This window comes from Zeugodacus cucurbitae, chromosome 4, assembly GCF_028554725.1.
Source record: "Zeugodacus cucurbitae isolate PBARC_wt_2022May chromosome 4, idZeuCucr1.2, whole genome shotgun sequence".
Taxonomy (NCBI): Eukaryota; Metazoa; Arthropoda; class Insecta; order Diptera; family Tephritidae; genus Zeugodacus; species Zeugodacus cucurbitae.
In genome coordinates this window covers 49,994,869-50,014,623 of record NC_071669.1, presented here as the reverse complement: position 1 = coordinate 50,014,623, position 19,755 = coordinate 49,994,869, and the positions used below count along the sequence as shown (strand labels likewise).

At 36.0% G+C, this 19,755-nt stretch overlaps 4 protein-coding genes across 4 annotated transcripts; 1 reads left to right on the top strand and 3 right to left on the bottom strand.

The window, feature by feature from the left end:
* Window positions 1-148: 148 nt before the first annotated feature.
* On the bottom strand, window positions 149-10,911 carry LOC128921478 (uncharacterized). Its single transcript, XM_054229245.1, has 2 exons — window positions 10,770-10,911; window positions 149-1,168 (listed from the first exon to the last, which is right to left on the bottom strand). The coding sequence occupies exon 2, from the start codon at window positions 1,040-1,042 to the stop codon at window positions 458-460; it is 585 nt and encodes a 194-aa protein (XP_054085220.1). The 5' UTR covers window positions 1,043-1,168; window positions 10,770-10,911; the 3' UTR covers window positions 149-457.
* LOC128921477 (tigger transposable element-derived protein 1-like) lies at window positions 5,978-9,786 on the top strand. Its single transcript, XM_054229244.1, has 2 exons — window positions 5,978-8,038; window positions 8,069-9,786. Exons 1-2 carry the CDS (start codon window positions 7,483-7,485, stop codon window positions 9,169-9,171), a joined length of 1,659 nt encoding a protein of 552 aa, XP_054085219.1. The 5' UTR covers window positions 5,978-7,482; the 3' UTR covers window positions 9,172-9,786.
* Window positions 10,912-13,860: 2,949 nt separating the features above from the next.
* LOC105210484 (uncharacterized) lies at window positions 13,861-14,923 on the bottom strand. Its single transcript, XM_011181485.3, has 2 exons — window positions 14,744-14,923; window positions 13,861-14,679 (listed from the first exon to the last, which is right to left on the bottom strand). Exons 1-2 carry the CDS (start codon window positions 14,772-14,774, stop codon window positions 13,913-13,915), a joined length of 798 nt encoding a protein of 265 aa, XP_011179787.2. The 5' UTR covers window positions 14,775-14,923; the 3' UTR covers window positions 13,861-13,912.
* A 32-nt stretch (window positions 14,924-14,955) lies between these two features.
* Window positions 14,956-19,448, bottom strand: LOC105210486 (collagen alpha-1(I) chain-like). Its single transcript, XM_054229243.1, has 6 exons — window positions 18,983-19,448; window positions 18,648-18,925; window positions 18,567-18,595; window positions 15,787-16,508; window positions 15,281-15,720; window positions 14,956-15,215 (listed from the first exon to the last, which is right to left on the bottom strand). The coding sequence occupies exons 4-5, from the start codon at window positions 15,812-15,814 to the stop codon at window positions 15,305-15,307; spliced, it is 444 nt and encodes a 147-aa protein (XP_054085218.1). The 5' UTR covers window positions 15,815-16,508; window positions 18,567-18,595; window positions 18,648-18,925; window positions 18,983-19,448; the 3' UTR covers window positions 14,956-15,215; window positions 15,281-15,304.
* Window positions 19,449-19,755: the final 307 nt, after the last annotated feature.

Here is a 19,755-nt window from a genome sequence, read left to right as displayed (position 1 = left end):
ATATTCAATTTAGGGTGGAGCGGGTTATGCGCAACGCTTTTTAATTTTCACATAAATACATATGTATGTAAATATTAAACATATTTTTACATCATTATTGTGATGATTTTAAGTAATTTTTTTTATAAGACAAAGTTTATGCATATTTAATCAATGTATTTTTTAATAATAAGGATTATATAGTACAATTTATATATATGTATGTATGTATGTATTTTGTTACATTTCCATGGTTTGATGTATATGTATGTATGTATTTTGTTACATTTCCATGGTTTGATTATTTAAAAAGAAATCAACTATTTATTTAGTATGCTGTATGTATTATAATAGTGTGGCGGTTGTTTGTGCTTAGCATTATTCTCCCCCTGTACTAGAGAAGGGCGATTTTTCATAATTTATTTGTATTTTTATTTGGATTAAACATGCCGAAAGCTTTGTAATATGAAGTTTGGGGTTAAACCTCATTTGTACCAGTTACAATGAAACCGAGTGCGGTGTCCTGTGCAATAAAGTTTCCGTTCTGGGATTTAAAAAATTCGGGTTTTATAAGCCGAGAGTATACGTCTGCTCCTAGTTCCATCATTACTTTAGCGGTATTGTAGAAGTGTGGGTCGGCCAGAGGTAAGTGGTCAAATTCGTTGACGATTTCGCCACTTCTATTATCATCATATGGCTGTTTCGGTAATTCATTTCTACTGACACTGTTAATTTCGATAGTCCAGTCCGGATCTGTTTTTGATCTTATTGTGATTTTATAAATAGGAGAAGATTTAACGTATGTGATTGGTAGCTTCAATTTTTGTACCAGCTCTTCAGCAATTGCAGTCACTTTTCGGGATGTGTTAATCATGACTCTTATTTCGTGTAAGTTGCCATCGTGTTCTAATTTGACAAAAGCCGTTGGTATGAGAGTTGATTTTGCCACATCTGTTAGTATTTCTTCTTGGCTTATGTGAGACGAGTTTGCCTTGCACCAGAAAAAGAGGCGGAGTTTGCCCATTAACTGGTTTACTGCATCGAAATTTAATAAGCAGCTCATGTTCCTGTTTTTGAAAACACCCCAATACTGCGATATTTTACAATCCACAGGTGTCGTGTTTGTATATGCTTTATGGGTTCCTTCTACTTGTTTTGTTGCCTGCTGTTTACACTGTTGTCTCTATCACTATAAGCAAATAAATTAGATTAATTTTTCGGCAGTGAAAATTGTTTAAAATTTAACTATCTAAAAAAATTAATCACCGTAAATCAAAATGTATATTGAGAATTATACATTTATATAACAAAGTGATTTTTATTTAGCAATATATTGTTCTATCGTTATACTCTCCCAACAAAGTTGCTAAGAGAGTCCATTAATATAATGGATAAAAAGTAAGTTATTTGTATTTAAATATTAAATAGCTGAAATACAGTGGAACTTTCATAACTCGAACTTCTATAAGTCGAAGATCTCCATAACTCGAACTCTTAAATTGGCAATAGCGTTTAGAAGCCAAATTTCATACAAATTTCCTTCCATAAATCGAACTTTTCGACCTGGTCGATTATACAAAATTTCAAATTTTACTATCGAGGCAGGATTTTAAAAGAGTCTCTCTATATCGTATGGAGGCGAATAAAAAATATGATATTACACTTTACACTTATAGATTTCATAAATCGTGTAACAAAAGCATGAGATACAGACGTCAATAGTCAAACAATAGCCATGTGCAACAAACAAAATTACAGAATACATGTTTTAATGTATTTCAATTAAACCTTTTGCGAAGTAAATAACTAAAACTGTGGGTAAAACTATAACTAACAGCCTTTTGAAAAAATTATGTTTTAATGAAATTTCTATAACACGAAGTTTGTTTGAGCATTATGGTGATTCGAGTTAGGGAAGTTCCACTGTATATGTAAGTTTGAATTGCAGAATTAAAGTTGTTAGTTATAAAAGAAAAAAGAAGGACGAGAAAAGAAAGAATAAACTGAGATTTTGGCTTACAATAAGGCAAATAGGAATGATATTAAATTGGTTTTTCAGTTGTATTTATTATTTAATTTATATATATACTAGCAGACCCGCCCACACGTTTTTGTGGCTAAGGTATACATTAAATTAATTTGGTCCAATCTTGGCTTCGGTGACGATATTGATTACTCGATATTGATTTATGTTACGCAGCATGATGACAACTCACACTACTTTTAATTGCAAAGTGATTCCAATCGATGACGATGGAATAGATGTTCCACTACCCGACCATGAAGAAATTCGAATAGCAATTACCCGCTTGAAGAACAACAAAGCGACCGATGGATTACCGGCCGAGCTATTCAAATACGGCGGCGAAGAACTGATAAGGTGCATGCATCAGCTTCTTTGTAGAATATGGTCAGAAGAAAGCATGCCTGACGATTGGAATCTTAGTGTGCTCTGCCCAATCCATAAGAAGGGAGACCCCACAATCCCACAGCGTCAAATACCGTGGTATAAGTCTCCTCAATATCGCATATAAGGTTTTGTCGAGCGTATTGTGTGAAAGACTAAAGCCCACCGTCAACGAACTGATTGCACCTTATCAGTGTGGCTTTAGACCTGGAAAATCTACAATGGACCAGATATTCACCATGCGCCAAATCTTGGAAAAGACCCGAGAGAGAAGAATCGATACTCACCATCTTTTCATCGATTTTAAAGCTGCCTTCGATAGCACGAAAAGGAGCTGCCTTTATGCCGCGATGTCTGAATTTGGTATTCCCGCAAAACTAATACGGCTGTGTAAGTTGACGTTGAGCAACACCAAAAGCTCCGTCAGGATCGGGAGGGACCTCTCCGAGCCGTTCTATACCAAACGAGGCTTCAGACAGGGTGACTCACTATCGTGCGACTTCTTCAATCTATTGCTGGAAAAAATAATACGAGCTGCAGAGCTAAATAGAGAGGGTACAATCTTCTACAAGAGTGTACAGCTCCTGGCGTATGCTGATGATATTGACATCAACGGAAGCAACAACCGCGCCGTTTGTTCTGCGCTTTCCAGACTAGATAAAGAAGCAAAGCGTATGGGTCTGGTGGTGAATGAGGACAAGACGAAATATCTCCTGTCATCAAACAAACAGTCAGCGCACTCGCGTCTTGGCTCCCACGTCACTGTTGACAGTCATAACTTTGAAGTTGTAGATAATTGCGTATATCTGGGAAGCAGCATTAACAACACCAACAATGTCAGCCTTGAAATCAAACGCAGAATCACTCTTGCCAACAGGTGCTACTTTGGACTGAGTAGGCAATTGAAAAGTAAAGTCCTCTCTCGACGAACCAAAATCAAACTCTATAAGTCGCTCATTATTCCCGTCCTGATGTATGGCGCTAATGAGACGACTCTTGGGGTTTTCGAGAGAAAGGTTTTGCGCAAGATTTATGGTCCTCTAAACATTGGCAACGGCGAATACCGCAGACGAAGGAACGATGAGCTGTACGATTTATACGACGACATTGACATAGTTCAGCGAATAAAAAGACAGCGGCTACACTGGCTAGGTCATGTTGTACGGATGGAAGAAAACACTCCAGCTCTGAAAGTATTCGATGCAGTACCCGCTGGAGGAAGCCACGGAAGAGGACGACCTCCACTCCGGTGGAAGGACCAAGTGCAAAGGGACCTGGCTTCACTTGGTGTTTCCAGTTGGCGCCAAAAAGCAAAAAGGAGGAATGAGTGGCGCGCTCTGGTGGATTCGGCTATAATCGCTTAAAGCGGTTCCTACGTCAATTATATATATATATATAGGTCATTTAATCAGTCATTTATGGTTATCATATTGAGGTTTCATGTCAGGAAAACTTCTCTTTCGAGTCAATGAAGTGACAGAAATCTGTTGGAAATGGCGACCCTACCATTTCTAACTGCTTCTACAATCGCAATTTGATATTGTTGGAAAAACACTCATATGTTAGTTGTTAATTGGCGATTCTTTATGTGTCGCCACAAATGAAATGATTTTTTGGCATGCGATTAGCCCGTCAGTAACAGTTGATCTAGGAATAATTGGAAGAGTCTGGCGTAATTCACCTGCTAACAGAATCTTGGCTCCACCAAAAACGTTCATCGACAATCAAGATCTTTTAAAGTCCTGTGCAGTACCTCCAGCGACTTCTTGAATATTTGGAAAATCTTCGTTATAGCGCTATTTTTGGCGATTTTGCTGACAGGTATTTCGTTCATTTGCAATTTAGGAGTAATTTCAAGGCCGAATGCGCCGTTTGTTTGCCTACTAACAGGTGAAAATGAGTGAAATTGGTTCTGGAATTACATCAGCCCTCATATACTATATATGATGATTTTCTATTGGACTCTATGGCGAATATATATGTCAAATTGTGTGTTATCTTAATAAAAATATAGCTATAAATTGCGAGAGTATAAAATGTTCGGTTGCACCCGAACTTAGCCTTTCCTTACTTGTTACAAATTGTTTTGGTCTATCGACACAACCTTATACAATTGAATAATAATAAAAAAATATTTTAACAAAGCAACAATGATAACCTTCAAAATATTACTTTTTTTTGTTTTCGGTTTTTATATTTTTCTTGTCAACTCGAATAAAATTCTCTTATTATTATCTTCCTCGCAATTTTTCCATATTTACTCACTTTCTAATCTTTTTATGGCCTTCAACGAATATTTCAAGACTAAAATTAGCCAGATCGGTTTGGCCGTTCCCGTTTTTTTGCGGCACAAACGAACAGCAATTCATTTTTATACTCTCGCAACAAAAGTTGCTAAAGAGAGTATTATAGTTTTGTTCACATAACGGTTGTTTGTAACATCCAAAACTAAACGAGTTAGATATAGGGTTATATATACCAAAGTGATCAGGGTGAAGAGTGGAGTTCAAATCCGGATGTCTGTCTGTCCGTCCGTCCGTCCGTCCGTCTGTGCAAGCTGTAACTTGAGTAAAAATTAAGATAGCTTGATGAAACTTGGCACACTTATTTCTTGGAAGGTTGCTTTCGAAAATGAGCAAAATCGGACCACTGCCACGCCCACAAAATGGCGAAAACCGAAAACACATAATGTGCCATAACTAAGCCATAAATAAAGCTATGGAAATAAAATTTGGTATGACGGATCGCACTATGAAGGGGCATATTTGGATGTAATTTTTTTGGTGAGGTAGGCGTGGCCCCGCCCCCAAATCGGTTATTTGTATATATCTCGGAAACCAATAGAGCTATATAAACCAAACTTTCTGCAGTCGTTTTTTTAGCCACTTCTTAATAGGCTCCGAAACTACTGAACCGATTTGAAAAATTCTTTCACCGTTAGAAAGCTATACTATCCCTGAGTGACATGTTGTACATACTTCAGAAACCATGTATGTATCACCGGTGTTCCGAATTTTGTTTGAAAGCAAATGGTGTTCCGTACTACAATAGAGTTCTAGAAACCATTGAAATTTTGTGGTGTTGTGAAATGTACTACAATGGATTGCATTGAACACATCGAAAGCTTTAAGCTCTTCTGTCACAATCATATCTTTTCTCACATTTTGACATACAGAAAATAAAATAAATTCAAAATTAATTGAAATCAAAAAAACAAAATTTGAAAAAAAATGATGTGAAAAATATGTAATAATTATATTGGACAATAATATAAGATTGCTTGAAATTATAACTAAGTCAGGATCAATTTCCCTGCCTGTTATTCATAATTATATTTTGCTTGAATTTATTTGTAGCAGCTGATGGATGTAAACATAGTACAATACTAAATGTGTGTCACTATGCTGGTATATGGTTTCTTGAGCTTTTATTGTAGTACATATCGTAGTACAGAAACCATATGTCTGTCTTAGGCATTAAACTATGTTTTTTTTGTGTTAATGTTTTTTTTTTCGAAATAGTATAATCCGAAACTGTTCAAAATTTTTATATAGTAGAAGATATTTACCAATATCATGGGTAGCAATATTGCCTCATTTGTGTACATACATATGTTTTTTTCTTCAAATTTTTAATGAATAATTTTGTGAATGGAAAAATAGTTTGCCGAATCGTTCCTTTAATTATCTTATTCGGTTGCATATATTGAGAAGCTGATTTCTTTACTTCACGTAAGCGATTGAAGAAAAATAAGGTACAGTCCTAAAGAAATTGCAAGAACGTGTTTTAAAATACTAAATAAAACTGTTGTAGTAGATAATCTGTCCAAGGGAATATATCTTGAACTCTGTCTCCTTGCACTTTAATTGAAGCGAAAGCTTAATGTTAAGGCGTACTTCTACCAGACCAATATGTTTGTTGATGTATGATAATTCTGCTCGCTATCTTTAGGCGCTGCTCGTCTGAAAGCAACAACAAAGTTATCTAGTTGAATTCGTGCAGGAGAGTATGCGGATACCTCATTATTCATTATACAAAATTATTTTTAAACAGATTTAAGTATTTCTCCACCTAAGAAAAATATTCAAATCTCAAACCACAAATCAAATCAAAGGTAAATGGTTGAGCAAGCAGTTTTGGCGGCCACGAATACAGATGTAAATGACATAAACTAAATAAGGCTGCGTGCATTTCGGAGCTGCGATAAGTGATAAGAGCGTCGATAAGAGCGAAGCGTCTTACATTGATACATGTAATTTAATACAAGTGTGCATGTCGGAGCAGCGCGCGAACTCACTCTTTGCTGGCTATCATCGATAAGAGCGTAGAAATTGTAGGTCAGTAATTTCTTCGCTCTTATCGATGATGGACACGGAAGACTTAATAAGAATTAAGATGAAGATCTTTGTTTTTTTAAGTTTATTGCCTCTTGTGAAAAATATGTCTTCATCGGATAAAATACTATACCGAATAAAGGTATCGCAGCTGACACATGAATGGATTAACCCAAAAATTTGGTAATTTCGCCAGCCTTGCTGCAGTCGATCCGAAATTTGAGACAGAATGTAATCGAATGTATCGCTTGTCATTCTCATGTACAATAATACCCCGACCTACGCTACCCCGTTTTACGCGAATTCGAAGATACGCGGTTTTTCATTTTGATTGCCGCGGGAATTAAGAATGCTATTTAGGCAATTCTAAAATATATATTTTACCAGGATATTACTCCTGGGTTTCTCTTTATTTAATATAAAGGTATTATAAAATACATCTAACTATGTCTATGGTTTATATTAAACTAAGTTGAAGAACACACAGTGCGTCCGATACACTGTATTTATAGCTTTATACTGATGTAGCGTGGCGTGCTGTGATTCGTTGTTTTAGGTGGCATGATATTTGCTGTAGATTTTTGTGGCATGATGTTATCTCCCTTTGTTTGAATGTTCACGTTGTATATATAGGTGAAGGTATTAACTCGCGCATCGGCTCTCTCCCTCCGCCCACTCAGTGTTCAATTTGCGATAGGTTTAAACGTGTTCCGCGTGAAATTGTTTTAAGTGCGCAGTGCGTTTTACTTATAATTTCTAATTATGTCGTCTAAAAGAACGAAAAATGAGTCATTTGAGCCTAACAAGAAAAGAAAAACACTGTCTTTGGAGTGTAAACTGAATATAATTAAAGACTTTGAAGCAAAAATGAAAATTTGTGAATTGGCAAAGAAATTTGACCTACCGGAATCAACAGTCCGAACGGTTGTAAAAGGTAAAGAAAAAATTATGACCGCTGTGAAAGACTCTCAATCTTTGAATTCAAGTATCATCCGTAAGCGTCACGGTATTATCGCACAGATGGAAACATTGCTACAGTCATGGTGTGATAATCAAGTAAGAGTGAAAAATTGTCCTGTTGATCAAAATACAGTGTGCTTTCAAGCAAAGCAGATTTTTGAAAAACTAAAAGAAGAAGCTGGGGAGGCGGCTGAAAATGAAGTGTTTAAAGCTAGTAACGGCTGGTTCAGCCGATTTAAGAGTCGTTGTAATTGGCATAGCATCGCAGAGAGTGGAGAAGCGGCAAGCGCTGATAAAGAAACTGCATCTCTCTATCCAGAAAAACTCAAAACAATGATAGATGAAGGTGGCTACACTAGTCAAACTATTTTCAACGTAGATGAAACAGGTCTTTTTTGGAAGAAAATGCCTAAAAGAACTTTTATTGCGCGTGAAGAGAAAACTTTTCCAGGTTTTAAAGCCGCCAAGGATCGATTAACAGTGATGGTTGGTGCGAATGCAGCTGGAGATTGTAAATTAAAACCTCTCTTAGTTTATCGCTCAGAAAATCCAAGAGCCTTAAAAAATAAATCTAAAGCTGGTTTGCCTGTCATTTGGAAGTCTAATGCAAAAGCTTGGGTGACAGCTTCTCTTTTTGAAGACTGGTTTGGCTATCATTTTATTCCTGAAGTCGAACGTTACTGCCGATTAAAAGAAATCCCATTTAAAGTGATGCTACTAATTGACAATGCGCCAGGTCATCCTCCCGCAACTCTAATTAATTTCGATCCACGTGTGGAAGTTGTATTTTTGCCACCAAACACTACCAGCTTGCTTCAACCAATGGACCAGGGAGTCATTAAAACATTTAAAGCTTACTACACAAGGCGGTCATTTGCACATCTACATGAAGCTATGAGACAAAACAATGAGCTTTCTGTTAAAGACTTTTGGAAGCAATTCAATGTTTTAGATGCTGTAAGAATTATTGGACAATCTTGGAATGAGGTTTCACAAAAAACTCTCAATGGTGTCTGGAAAAAACTGTGTCCATTTTTTTTCACCTCTGAAACCCAAGGAGAAACCATTTCAGATCCTGAACAAATCGATAGCATAATAGAAGAAGTGGTCGATATCGCCAAGCAATTAAATTTAGAGGTCGATAATGATGACGTTCAAGAATTGCTAGATTCACACAATCAAGAGCTAACAATTGACGAGGTTATAGAAATGCGTAAGTATGAGCAAGATATTGACCAAACTGATTCGCTAGACCCAGTTGAATCGGTAAATCAAATGACAATTGCAAACTTAACAGAAGGGCTCAATTCAATTGAAAAGGGGTTACAAATTTTAGAAAAAATTTATTCTAATGAAGAACGCATTTCTACTACAAAACGAGGGATAAAAAAATTACTGGTATGCTACGAGGAAATTTTACGTGAAAAGAAGACAAATTTAACTCGTCAGGCAATACTGTTAGAATATATGAAGCCTTCGACATCAAAATAACTTCGGTTTAGCTTACTTTATTCATAACAATGTAAAATTTTTTGATTATCCTACACTTATTAAACATTTTTCTTCTAAATTATTGTTTTCTTTAAACTCTGGTCCCGATTAAACAAACTTTATATGTATTTATATGCAACGTTGAACCCCGACTTACGCGAATTCGACTTACACGGCAACCGCTCGGACCCACCTATCGCGTAAGTCCGGGGTATTACTGTATTCAAAAACTTTTTTGGATCCTGTCTCAAGCTACAATAAAGATGATGAAATTCTCCGAAATTTTGCCTTTCTTGATTTATAGGATGCGCCGAAAACGAGCGTTTTGTCCCCTCAGTATTATGCATATGATAATATGCAGCAGTAGATGTCAACAACAAAATATTTTCTTCTTCAGAATCACTCATTTTTTTAGCTGTTCACTATACAAAACATAAATTGCAAATGCAATTTACGCTCTTATCGCAGCTCTGTTATGCACACCATACAAAACTATAACTCGACGCTATGCTCTTGTCGCTGCTCTTATCGCTTATCACTGCACGCAGCCTAAAGCGCAAAAAATACACGACACGAACATTTCCCCGAACATTCCCGTTATGTCATGTTTCTGCGAACTTTTCTGTCGTGTATGGTGGTGTTTGGCGAAATAGCTCATAATCGTAGTAATTTCTGACGGAACAGACGTGCTCGGAAAAGTAGAATGGACAATAAAAAATTTCTGAGTGAATTTATTGAAATGTATAAATCTTTGCCATCATTGTGGCAAGTAAAAAGCAAAGTTCCCGATGATCCCAACCGATATGCCGTTTCAGTTTAAACAATTTCAATTTTCGATTCGTCTTGCATTCTCTATAAATATTAACAAATCACAAGGCCATCCAAATTAAAAATTTAACTTAATAACAACCAAAATCAGCTCATTTAAGATTAACCATTAACATTAACATTAACCATTAACAGACTGCTAGTTGTCAAAGCTTGACCAACAGGGAGCATATATAAATGTTATTTTCACTGTGACATGATTTTTTTTGTCTATTTTGTTTAATGCTTATTTTAAAGAAAAATTTAATTGAATTAAAAACATTTTTTGTTGTATTTATATTGTGAATAAAGTAAACTTACTGCCTTCCCTAAATAAAAGCGTCAGTTTGTATGGCGCATACCGAAATAACGCGACGGCGACGTTGAGCGGATGAAATTTTCTATTTTGACAGAGCGTTCAGAAGTAAAGTTGGCTGCGAAAAACGAAGTTTCTCTATTCAATAAAATTTCACAACAACAATTCAAGTAAACATTTTGATATTTGACGTAAAGTTGCCGCTTTTATTTAGGGATGGCGCATCGACGTTAACGCTGAGCGGAAAAAAAAATGTCCGCCAACGCTTTTATTTAGGGAAGGCAGTTATGAACCTTATTTAAATTTTTTGCTTTATATTACTTTTGCATATTTTTTCGCAGTTATAAGACTTGGGTGAACCATTTTCACTGTGAGTCGAGTATTTTCAAGGCCATTAGAAATTTTCCTATAATGTCATATTTGCTTTGATGCACAGTGTACTTTTAATATTCAATAAATTATAAGTCTCACTTACAGTTTTTCACTTATTAGATGCGATCACGTATTTTATTAATATTGTTCTATTTCCAATTATTTATTACAATTAGTTACGCAAGATTTGAATATCTGATTCATGCGAACACTTACTTTCTTCTGTTCTAATAGTAGATTATTTCTTTGCTTTAGGCCGACGGCAAACTTAGAACCTTAAATAGAGTTTTGAGATTTTCACCACATAGGTTCTGAGATTTTCACCACATAGGGTAGTTCGATTTTAGACCTTTTATAATCTTGATAATCTTTTTTAAAACTGATCTATTTCATTATAATTGTTTTTTGTAATTAACCAATAATGCAGTTAAACTATTATTTATTTCATAAAAAAAATATTTAAACCCTTAAATGTAACGAGCAACTATTGTAATAGAGAGTTTTTTAAAAAAGGAATTTTTGTATGTTTTATTACCAATAAGACGATCCAACTATTATTTTTTTGCACAATTACTTCGCGTTATATGAGATATAATATGTTTTTTTAGTTTTTGTTATTTATTATTAAAATTAAGTGATCCAAATTCGATGTGGCTCCTCCCTATTCATCCACGAAAAGGTTCTCTGCTGTTTATACTGTGATTAGTCATACTTTTAAACGATTTACATTCATTTTTCATATTTAGTATTTTGTCGATTCAAGCTTGGTTTGCGATTAGTTTTAATTATTTTAATGAAAATTTGTGTAATAGTGTGCTGCATTTTAAGATTTGAAAATTTATAAATATATACAATAATAGAAGTCTGGTCTGGAAGGGAAGCCAGCAATTCGCTCATTTGTGCAAAACATTCGAAAGAGAGGCAATTGGCCCAAAATTATCAAAGAAGAACGCCGTCTTAAATTTGGAATCTGGTAAGACAATTATTGTTAGATAAATATATTATACTACCCAATTAGAACCATGACGGTTATTGTACTATACTTTTTTATACTCTCGCAACAAAAGTTGCTAAAGAGGGTATTATAGTTTTGTTCACGTTTGTTTGTTTGTAACACCTAAAACTAAAAGAGTTAGATATAGAGTCACATACCAAAGTGATCAGGGTGACGAGTAGATTTGAAATCCGGATGTCTGACCGTCTGACCGTCTGTCCGTCTGTGCACGCTGTAACTTGAGTAAAAATTAAGATATCTTGACGAAACTTGCCACAAATATTCCTTGGCACCATAAGAAGATCAAGTTCGAAAATGGGCAGAATCGGACCATTGCCACGCCCACAAAATGGCGAAAACCAAAAACACATAAAGTGTCATAACTAAGCCATAAATGAAGATATAAAAGTAAAATTTGGAATAAAGGATCGCACTAGCAGGGGGCATATTTGGATGTAACCACAAATCGGTTATTTGTATTTAACTCGCAAACTAATAAAGCTATATAAATCAAACTGTCTGCAGTCGGTTCTCTTACACACCCCACCACACACCATGAAAATAGTTGAAATCGGATAATAACCACGCCCACCTCCCATACAAAGGTTAGGTTGAAAATTACTAAAAGTGGGTTAACTAACTAACGAAAAACGTCAGAAACACTAAATTTTGCAGAAGAAATAGCAGAAGGGAGCTGTACTCAGATTTTTTTACAAAATGGAAAATGGGCGTGGCATCGCACACTTATGGGTCAAAAGCCATATCTCAGGAACTACTCGACCGATTCGAATGAAATTCGGTATATAATATTTTCTTGACACCCTGATAACACGGACAAAAAATGGGCGAAATCGGTTCACAACCACTACTACTTTCCTTATAACTCAATTTTTAATTCCATCTTATTCCTTCACTTTATAATGTAAACATAAGGAACCAATGAAGATAACGGAATAAAACTTTACACAATTAGTGCATATCATCTCTGGCTTCACTTGTGAAAAAATTGTCGAAAACGGACCATAACTTTTCAAGGCTCCAGATATCGAACATGTTGAACTCAGCGCCTAAGGATAAATTTTAACCGAAAATATGGGTAAATCTCTCAGATATCTCAATTTTATTCAGAGGAAATTGTTTTCTTCTAATAGTGTGTCTCTGTTCCAAAAGTTATTAAAATCGGGTATTAACATTTCCATATACCTCATTGTAGGTTTTTCAAAAGTATCGTCTCCTAGCTCCCATATATCTTATTATAGGTTTTCCAAATATACGGTGAGCTTTATTCCGCATATATGTATTGGTTAATTTTCTTCAATAAATTGCGAGAGTATAAAATGTTCGGTTGCACCCGAACTTAGCCTTTCCTTACTTGTTTCGAATTAATTACATACATATTTCACTTATTACCGTTAAACATCTCTTATTATTTTACTCAATCTAATTGTTTATGCTTTATTAAATTCTTTATTTTTTTGTTTTAAATCTTTTTAGATTTTCTGTAATTTTCTTTTAAAAAATTAAATTTTAATTTTAATTTTAACCATTTCGCGGACACACGAAATTTAGTAAATGTTATCAGAATGACACATGCATTTATTTGGCTTATAAAACCGATAATTGAATTCCGATTTCAGTTTTGGGTTTATGGTTTATTGATTTAATTTTTACTCAAAATTGGGACACTAACTTAAATCTGATTGCTTCTGCAGTGACACACAATAAGCTACTACATATAAAACCAATGCAGTAGACATCGCCTATGTCCGACGTGTTTATATACGATTTTTTTCTATGTCGGCATATACCGACGTGTGCTATTTAAGCCATTCGTTGTGTCGGATTATGCCGACGTGTCCGCGAAAGGGTTAATTTTAATTTTAAATTTTTATTATGTTATTATGTTATTTTTCCCTTTTTATTCCAAAGTTCCTACATAACCTAATGAACAAGTGCTCTGTTACCTTATAGCGTAGTATAGTTATTTAAAGGTACTCGAAAGTGTTCGAAATATGTTCGATTTTCCAATAATTCGCAATTAAAATTATATTGCAAAGTTTTCAATTTACTTTAATATACTAAGTACTTATCGAACCTCCCTCGTAATTAGTAATCAATCACTATACTGGATATATAAATTAAAAAAAACGTTTTCCAAGTTAACTAAGAATTTATTTGTGGTTCAATATATTTCCATGATTTTGAGCCATTTCTCTTTTTGATTTTGAGCCATTCTCTATTCCTACTAATTTTCATTTTGATGCATACCAAATGCTTGGATTCTGATTTAAGCCATGAGATAACTGCTGTGCAGCAGGACCTGGTGGTCCAGGTGGGCCAGTACGTCCTTGCAGGCCAGGTCTGCCTACTGGTCCGGTTGCGCCGGTAAGTCCGCGTGGACCGGGTGGGCCAGGTGGTCCCGGTGGACCTGGCGGTCCTACCACAGCCACAGGCAGTATGGTAGCAGGTGGTTGTAGACCAGAATTCTCTTGATTCATGCCACCATTAGGCAATTTACCAGCTGAGGCCAATAAATTTAAGCCAGCATTACCGTTCAAATTGAAACCGACTTGTAAGCGATCGGTAAGCGCCCAACGTGGATAAGCATTATCATAGTAAGGATAATTACGGCGCATATCACTCGATGTCAAACGATTGTCCATTATGGCCGCTGTGTTAGGTGTTTGGCCGGTGTAAATGGGATAACCGATACCTGGCAGCATAAATTTAATGCTCTCATCATCCATCACCGGCATCGCATTCGAGTATAGATAGTCGGGTAATTTGCGGCTATCCTTCTCCAATTCGCTTTCTTGTGTCGTTACTTTGTCCTTAGCACTTTCACTTGACTGCGCATTCGCATCGAGACGTGGTTCCTGTATGGTCGGTTGTTCATCCTGTGCGTAGATTACCAGTTTACCATCACCGTCCGCATTACGGGCTACGCCGAAGTGCAAAGGTGTAGCGCGAAGCGAATGTACAAGCGGGCTCGAGCTGGCAGTGAGCAACAGCAGGATGGCTGTGGATGAGATATTAAAAAAAAGTTAATTTTAGTGAACTTTCTTTGTATAGGCGTGACTTACCGAGTTCGCGTATCACTTTTGTGGTATTCATTTTGCTTATGTTGTCTTCTAACTTCGAGAACTTGCTTTTATACCGAAACACACGAAATACTAATGGCCTTTACTCCATATGCTTCATCGCCTACTAACTAATGTGATAAAAATCTAACACAGCTACCAATGAAGTGCTTCGGGGAATCTCATAAATAAGTAAGTCAAGTTGGCAGGGTTGACAAAGACGCCAAAGTGATGCACCATAAATTAATGGTTGATGCTTGTTATGATTTAAATATAACTGGGTCAGGCGTTGACCTGTTGAAAGCTCACTGACCGCAGAGCCGATGTTTTGATGTTGAATTTTATGTGTGTCTATTGAGTCAAAGCGATTAAGAATCATGATAAGTGCCAAGCACTCATTTGTCTTAACTTGTGCTCCAAACAATCAGCATTGAAAACAAGAAGAAATTGGTTGAAATTGCTTTTAACACACAAACTAATAAAACACCGTTAGTTAGTTATTTTGTTTCATTTATACATTTAATTTCTAATATTAATTACTTCTTGTTTTTTACGCTCAACATTTCACTCACTATCATAGTAGTCGTCTTCATCTTCCGCATAGATGTCGTGCGACATGTGACGTGCTGATGAACCCGGCGGTCCAGGTAGTCCTGGTGGTCCCATAAAACCTTGCGGTCCCGCTGGTCCAGGTGGTCCATTCGAGCCCGGAAAACCACGTCTGCCACGTAAACCTGGAGCGCCCTGTTGACCAGCCGAACCATCACGTCCGTCGGGCCCAGGCACACCTTGTGGTCCAATTGCTCCTACTGGTCCCGCATCACCAGTGGGACCACGGGGGCCCGCATTGCCTATCGTGCCTGGTAGTCCTGGTGGACCTGGCGGTCCCGGTGGGCCCTGCTGTGTATAATACACCTGTCCAGCTGAGCCGCCGAACTGTGCTTGCAGCGGCTGGATTGTTAAGCAGAGCGAGAAGATGACTGTAAACCCAAAGAATATTAATTAATGCATAGCTATTAGAAGTATGTTATAGACTCGTTGCTTACTCAGTAGAATGTATGCTGCATAATCCATCTCACGTGGTCAACTGTGTGCAGGGAAGCGGCTCAGCTCCTTTTATATGCCTGCAGGTAGGTAGTGTCGTTACTGCGGTGGCACATTGCATCTCGTGCATTGATTTATGTTCTCCGTTAAATTCTGTCGAATAGGGTCCATAAAATTACGTTTAATCACCTTTTATTCTTATCCCCAGCTCTTTATTGCACCTAACGATTTTCTTTGCGCTGCAACAAGTTCATTTCAATTTCCCTAATTTCCATTTCTTATACATAAATGTAACTACATTTCGATTTCTTCATTACATTAACCACTTCCACACCGTTCAGTCTTATTTTAATGCCGAAAAGTTGTTCAAAGAGCAACAGTCGAGAATACACACCATGATTAATGCGCGTCGTTAAATAATGATAAAATCTGAGAGCCGAATTTAATTTATGAAGTAATTAAAAGACTTTATGTGAAATAGATTTAGGTATATTGTCGACGATACATTTTATTTATATTGAAAGTTATTTTATTTTTTTGAAAATTTAAGTTTTAAATTAATTTTTAATACCGGTATAATCGAGTAAGTTTGCGCAGAACTGCTTATTAAGTACTTTTCGATTTAAAGTATAGTAAATAAGTCTCCGATTTATTATGAAGATTTATTTGTTGTTTCGTTGTTAGGTTCTTAAGATCATGTCCTCAGAGATCTTCCTGTTGGGGTCTATACGAAACAAAACTATGTATATTATATTATAATAGAATGGGCAAAAAAATATATAATTAATTACTGAGTTAAAATGCTGAAAATGATCTCAATTGATAAAACATCTGTTAAGGCAAAAAAAAAATCTTGGAACACATTGAGAAAGCAATTTTTCTGTAAGGTATTAACGATGGATCCCATAAAATTTAGTTAATGTCCAACGATAAATTGGGTGACTTTAGAGGCATCAATCAAATTGAACCGCTATGCAGTTATTCCATTGCTCAGTAGTATTCCGTTAAATAATTGAACAAATTAAATTTATTATTGGTTTACCAACTATTTCAATAAAGAACGGAAAAAAACTGTTCAGAGTAGACGTGATGAAATATTGTCTAGAGTTTTCTATAGTTATACTGTCACTATTCGAATAAATAAAAATTGTTTGCAGTCTAAAAGCCTTTGATTTTCCAGATATATGTCCATATTTTCCAGATATATACAATGTGCGGTATAAATCGGTTGAGAAGTGTTCGGGCAGAAGGGCATGAGCAAAACCGACCACTGACCGACCCATAAAAACCGGTTATTCACAGAAAACCGACTACCCACTCGTCGAAGTTTTGTCCCAAAATGCCCCAAAGCCCCACCCACCGACCGCCCACACTGCCACGAGTGTGTCCCAAAAAAAAGCTGGTTCCAAAAAGTAACCGGTTACTGCAGTACTAGGCATATGCCGCAAAAAACCGAAAAAATTCGGCAGCAAGTGGGTAGGGGTATAGATAGCGACATCAAGAAACATACCACGCAGTGTTGTAGTAGTCATATTTTAATTTTGCATGTGAAACAACAACGGTTTTGGTATGACAGACATAAAAAATAGCGAGTTTTTTGTTAGTTTTAATGTTTCACTTTTTTCAATAAAAATAAGAAAATTAATGAACTTGCACTATTCGAATAGTCGACAACGAACGGTTAACCGAATAGTCGAAAATGAGCGGTTAATCGAATAGTCGATGACTGACGACTATCCGAATAGTGCAAACCGACTATTATTATTCGAATAATGCCCTATTCGGTTAATTCGTTTAGTCGATCAGTCGAATACCAAGAGCTCTACTATCTATATTAAGATAATTATAAAACCTTCCTTAGCTATATATCATACAGGAATACATTAGGATTACAGTTACTGGGTACTTAGGCTCCATAAGGGTAAAGATCAAGGTGCTACCGACCATGTCTGATTTGATCTCGATGGGTGATTGACTTTTATAGCGATATCTTCTTTTCATCCGAACTTTTTAGCTTGCCAAGCTTGTTTAGGGATGATTTAGCCTTTATGAAAGGATTATTGGAACTATGTACTATGTATCAGAACATTGCGAAATCAGTGGACTTAGAAAATTTAATTAACAAAGTTTAAGTAGTAACACTCTATTTAATTTTTTGGAGATAAAATTAGTTCCAATTAGTTCAAGTGACTGTAGGATTAGTGACTATGTATTTGGTAGTATTTAAAATTAGTGAGGACTCTTCGATTAACCAAAAAACATATAAGAAGGTCATAGATCTTGTTCACGAGACGGACATAAGCTTATTCATTGATTACCTTACTGACTAGAAGAGTGTATGATCTAAACCACATTTTACAATGTTTTGACTCTTCTGGTCACATATCATAATCTATCAGCATTTGTTATGCACTAGTTCATACAAAGTATGATTCTTAATGCCATTTTACCTATAACACATAAGCGTATGCCCGAAAAAGTTGTTTTCTGGATCAAAGAAGCTTAGTATGCAGATGGAAAATCCATCAGGGGCAGAAGTTTAGGGCAATAATCTACTGTTGGAAACTATCCATCAACAACAGTTTGATGATAGTAGAACTGAGTATTGCCCAAACGCAAGTTGTATCGCAAGATACATGGAAGAAGGCGAGTTAGAAATTCCTTTACTGTTCCGCCGTTGTTTGATAAATTGTAGACGTTTTTCTAAGTTCCTGAAATCCATAAGATCTAACCTAACTCTAAGTTATTGTCTTTGTCATATAAAATGTGTTTTAAAACGTACCTCGTCACGAATATTTGAATATGCTGAAACTGCAAATTTCGCAATTTAGTAAAACTTATTGAGAAATTAGTGGGTACTTACCTGAAGAATGTAACGTTCATATCAAGTAGGAGAGTTCGAGATTTGAATTCATATATTTCAATAAAAGTGAACTCACACAATTTTACTTATTTATAATACTTAAAAACACGTTTGTTAAATAATTTCTGAAGACTTTAAGTAGCACACAGTTATTTTCCACAGCCACAGTTGTCATCTGTCAATGAATCTTTGCCAAACTTGCGCTTGAAAACGGTAACGATATCCGAGTCCGAAGCCAATTGTATAAACATTAGCACAGCAAGTATAGATTTGATTAGCTATGAAACACAAAATATGAAAAAAATGAAGCCAAGAAAGATGCGAATTAAACTTACAGCAGCACGAAAACTGAACATTTTTGCTAAAGCGTCTCGGTCGTAATTAGTAGTCTACCAAATATGATTTGTTTAGGTTTTCAGCTAACCATTTTCGCCTTAAATAATTCGTACCCCATAGTATGTAAGTGAACTGGGACGTGCCGCAGATCTTGATACCTTATAGTAGCTTGGGAAGCGCTAGTATTACGTCTATTCTAAAAACTAGTGTCATATGCCTAAAAGTAGGCTATTAATGTGTGCGCAAAAAGATGGATTTGTGTTAGTGATGAGCGATATTTCACTACCGGTGATTTTTTTCACTATGATTGAAAAATCGCATATAGCAACAGCGATCAATTTTTGTAAATAGCAGTGATTTACAATCGCAATGGCAGTTCGACAATTTGAGTTCGATCACAGTAGTAGAGAAGTTCAGTGCTTTTGTTCGATCACAGTACATATAGGAGTTCATTGATTCTAATTCGATCACTGTTGCAATAGCAGTAGCAATCACAGTTCAGTAGCGATAGCAGTTCGGAGAGTAGCAATCACAGTTCAGTGGCAATAGCAGTTCGGAGAGTAGCAATCACAGTAGCAATTTTTGTTGCGATTTCGATAATTTTGGGAACGGTGATTACAAAAGCATATTTTTTTGTTGCGACCGCAATAGCACTATAAAATCACAATGATTCAAAAATAGCAATATCGCTCATCACTAGTTTGTGTTTTTTTTATTCCAATTTGCCGGGTCAGCTAAGTAGGTCGTGTACTTGAAGACGTCACATTGACCG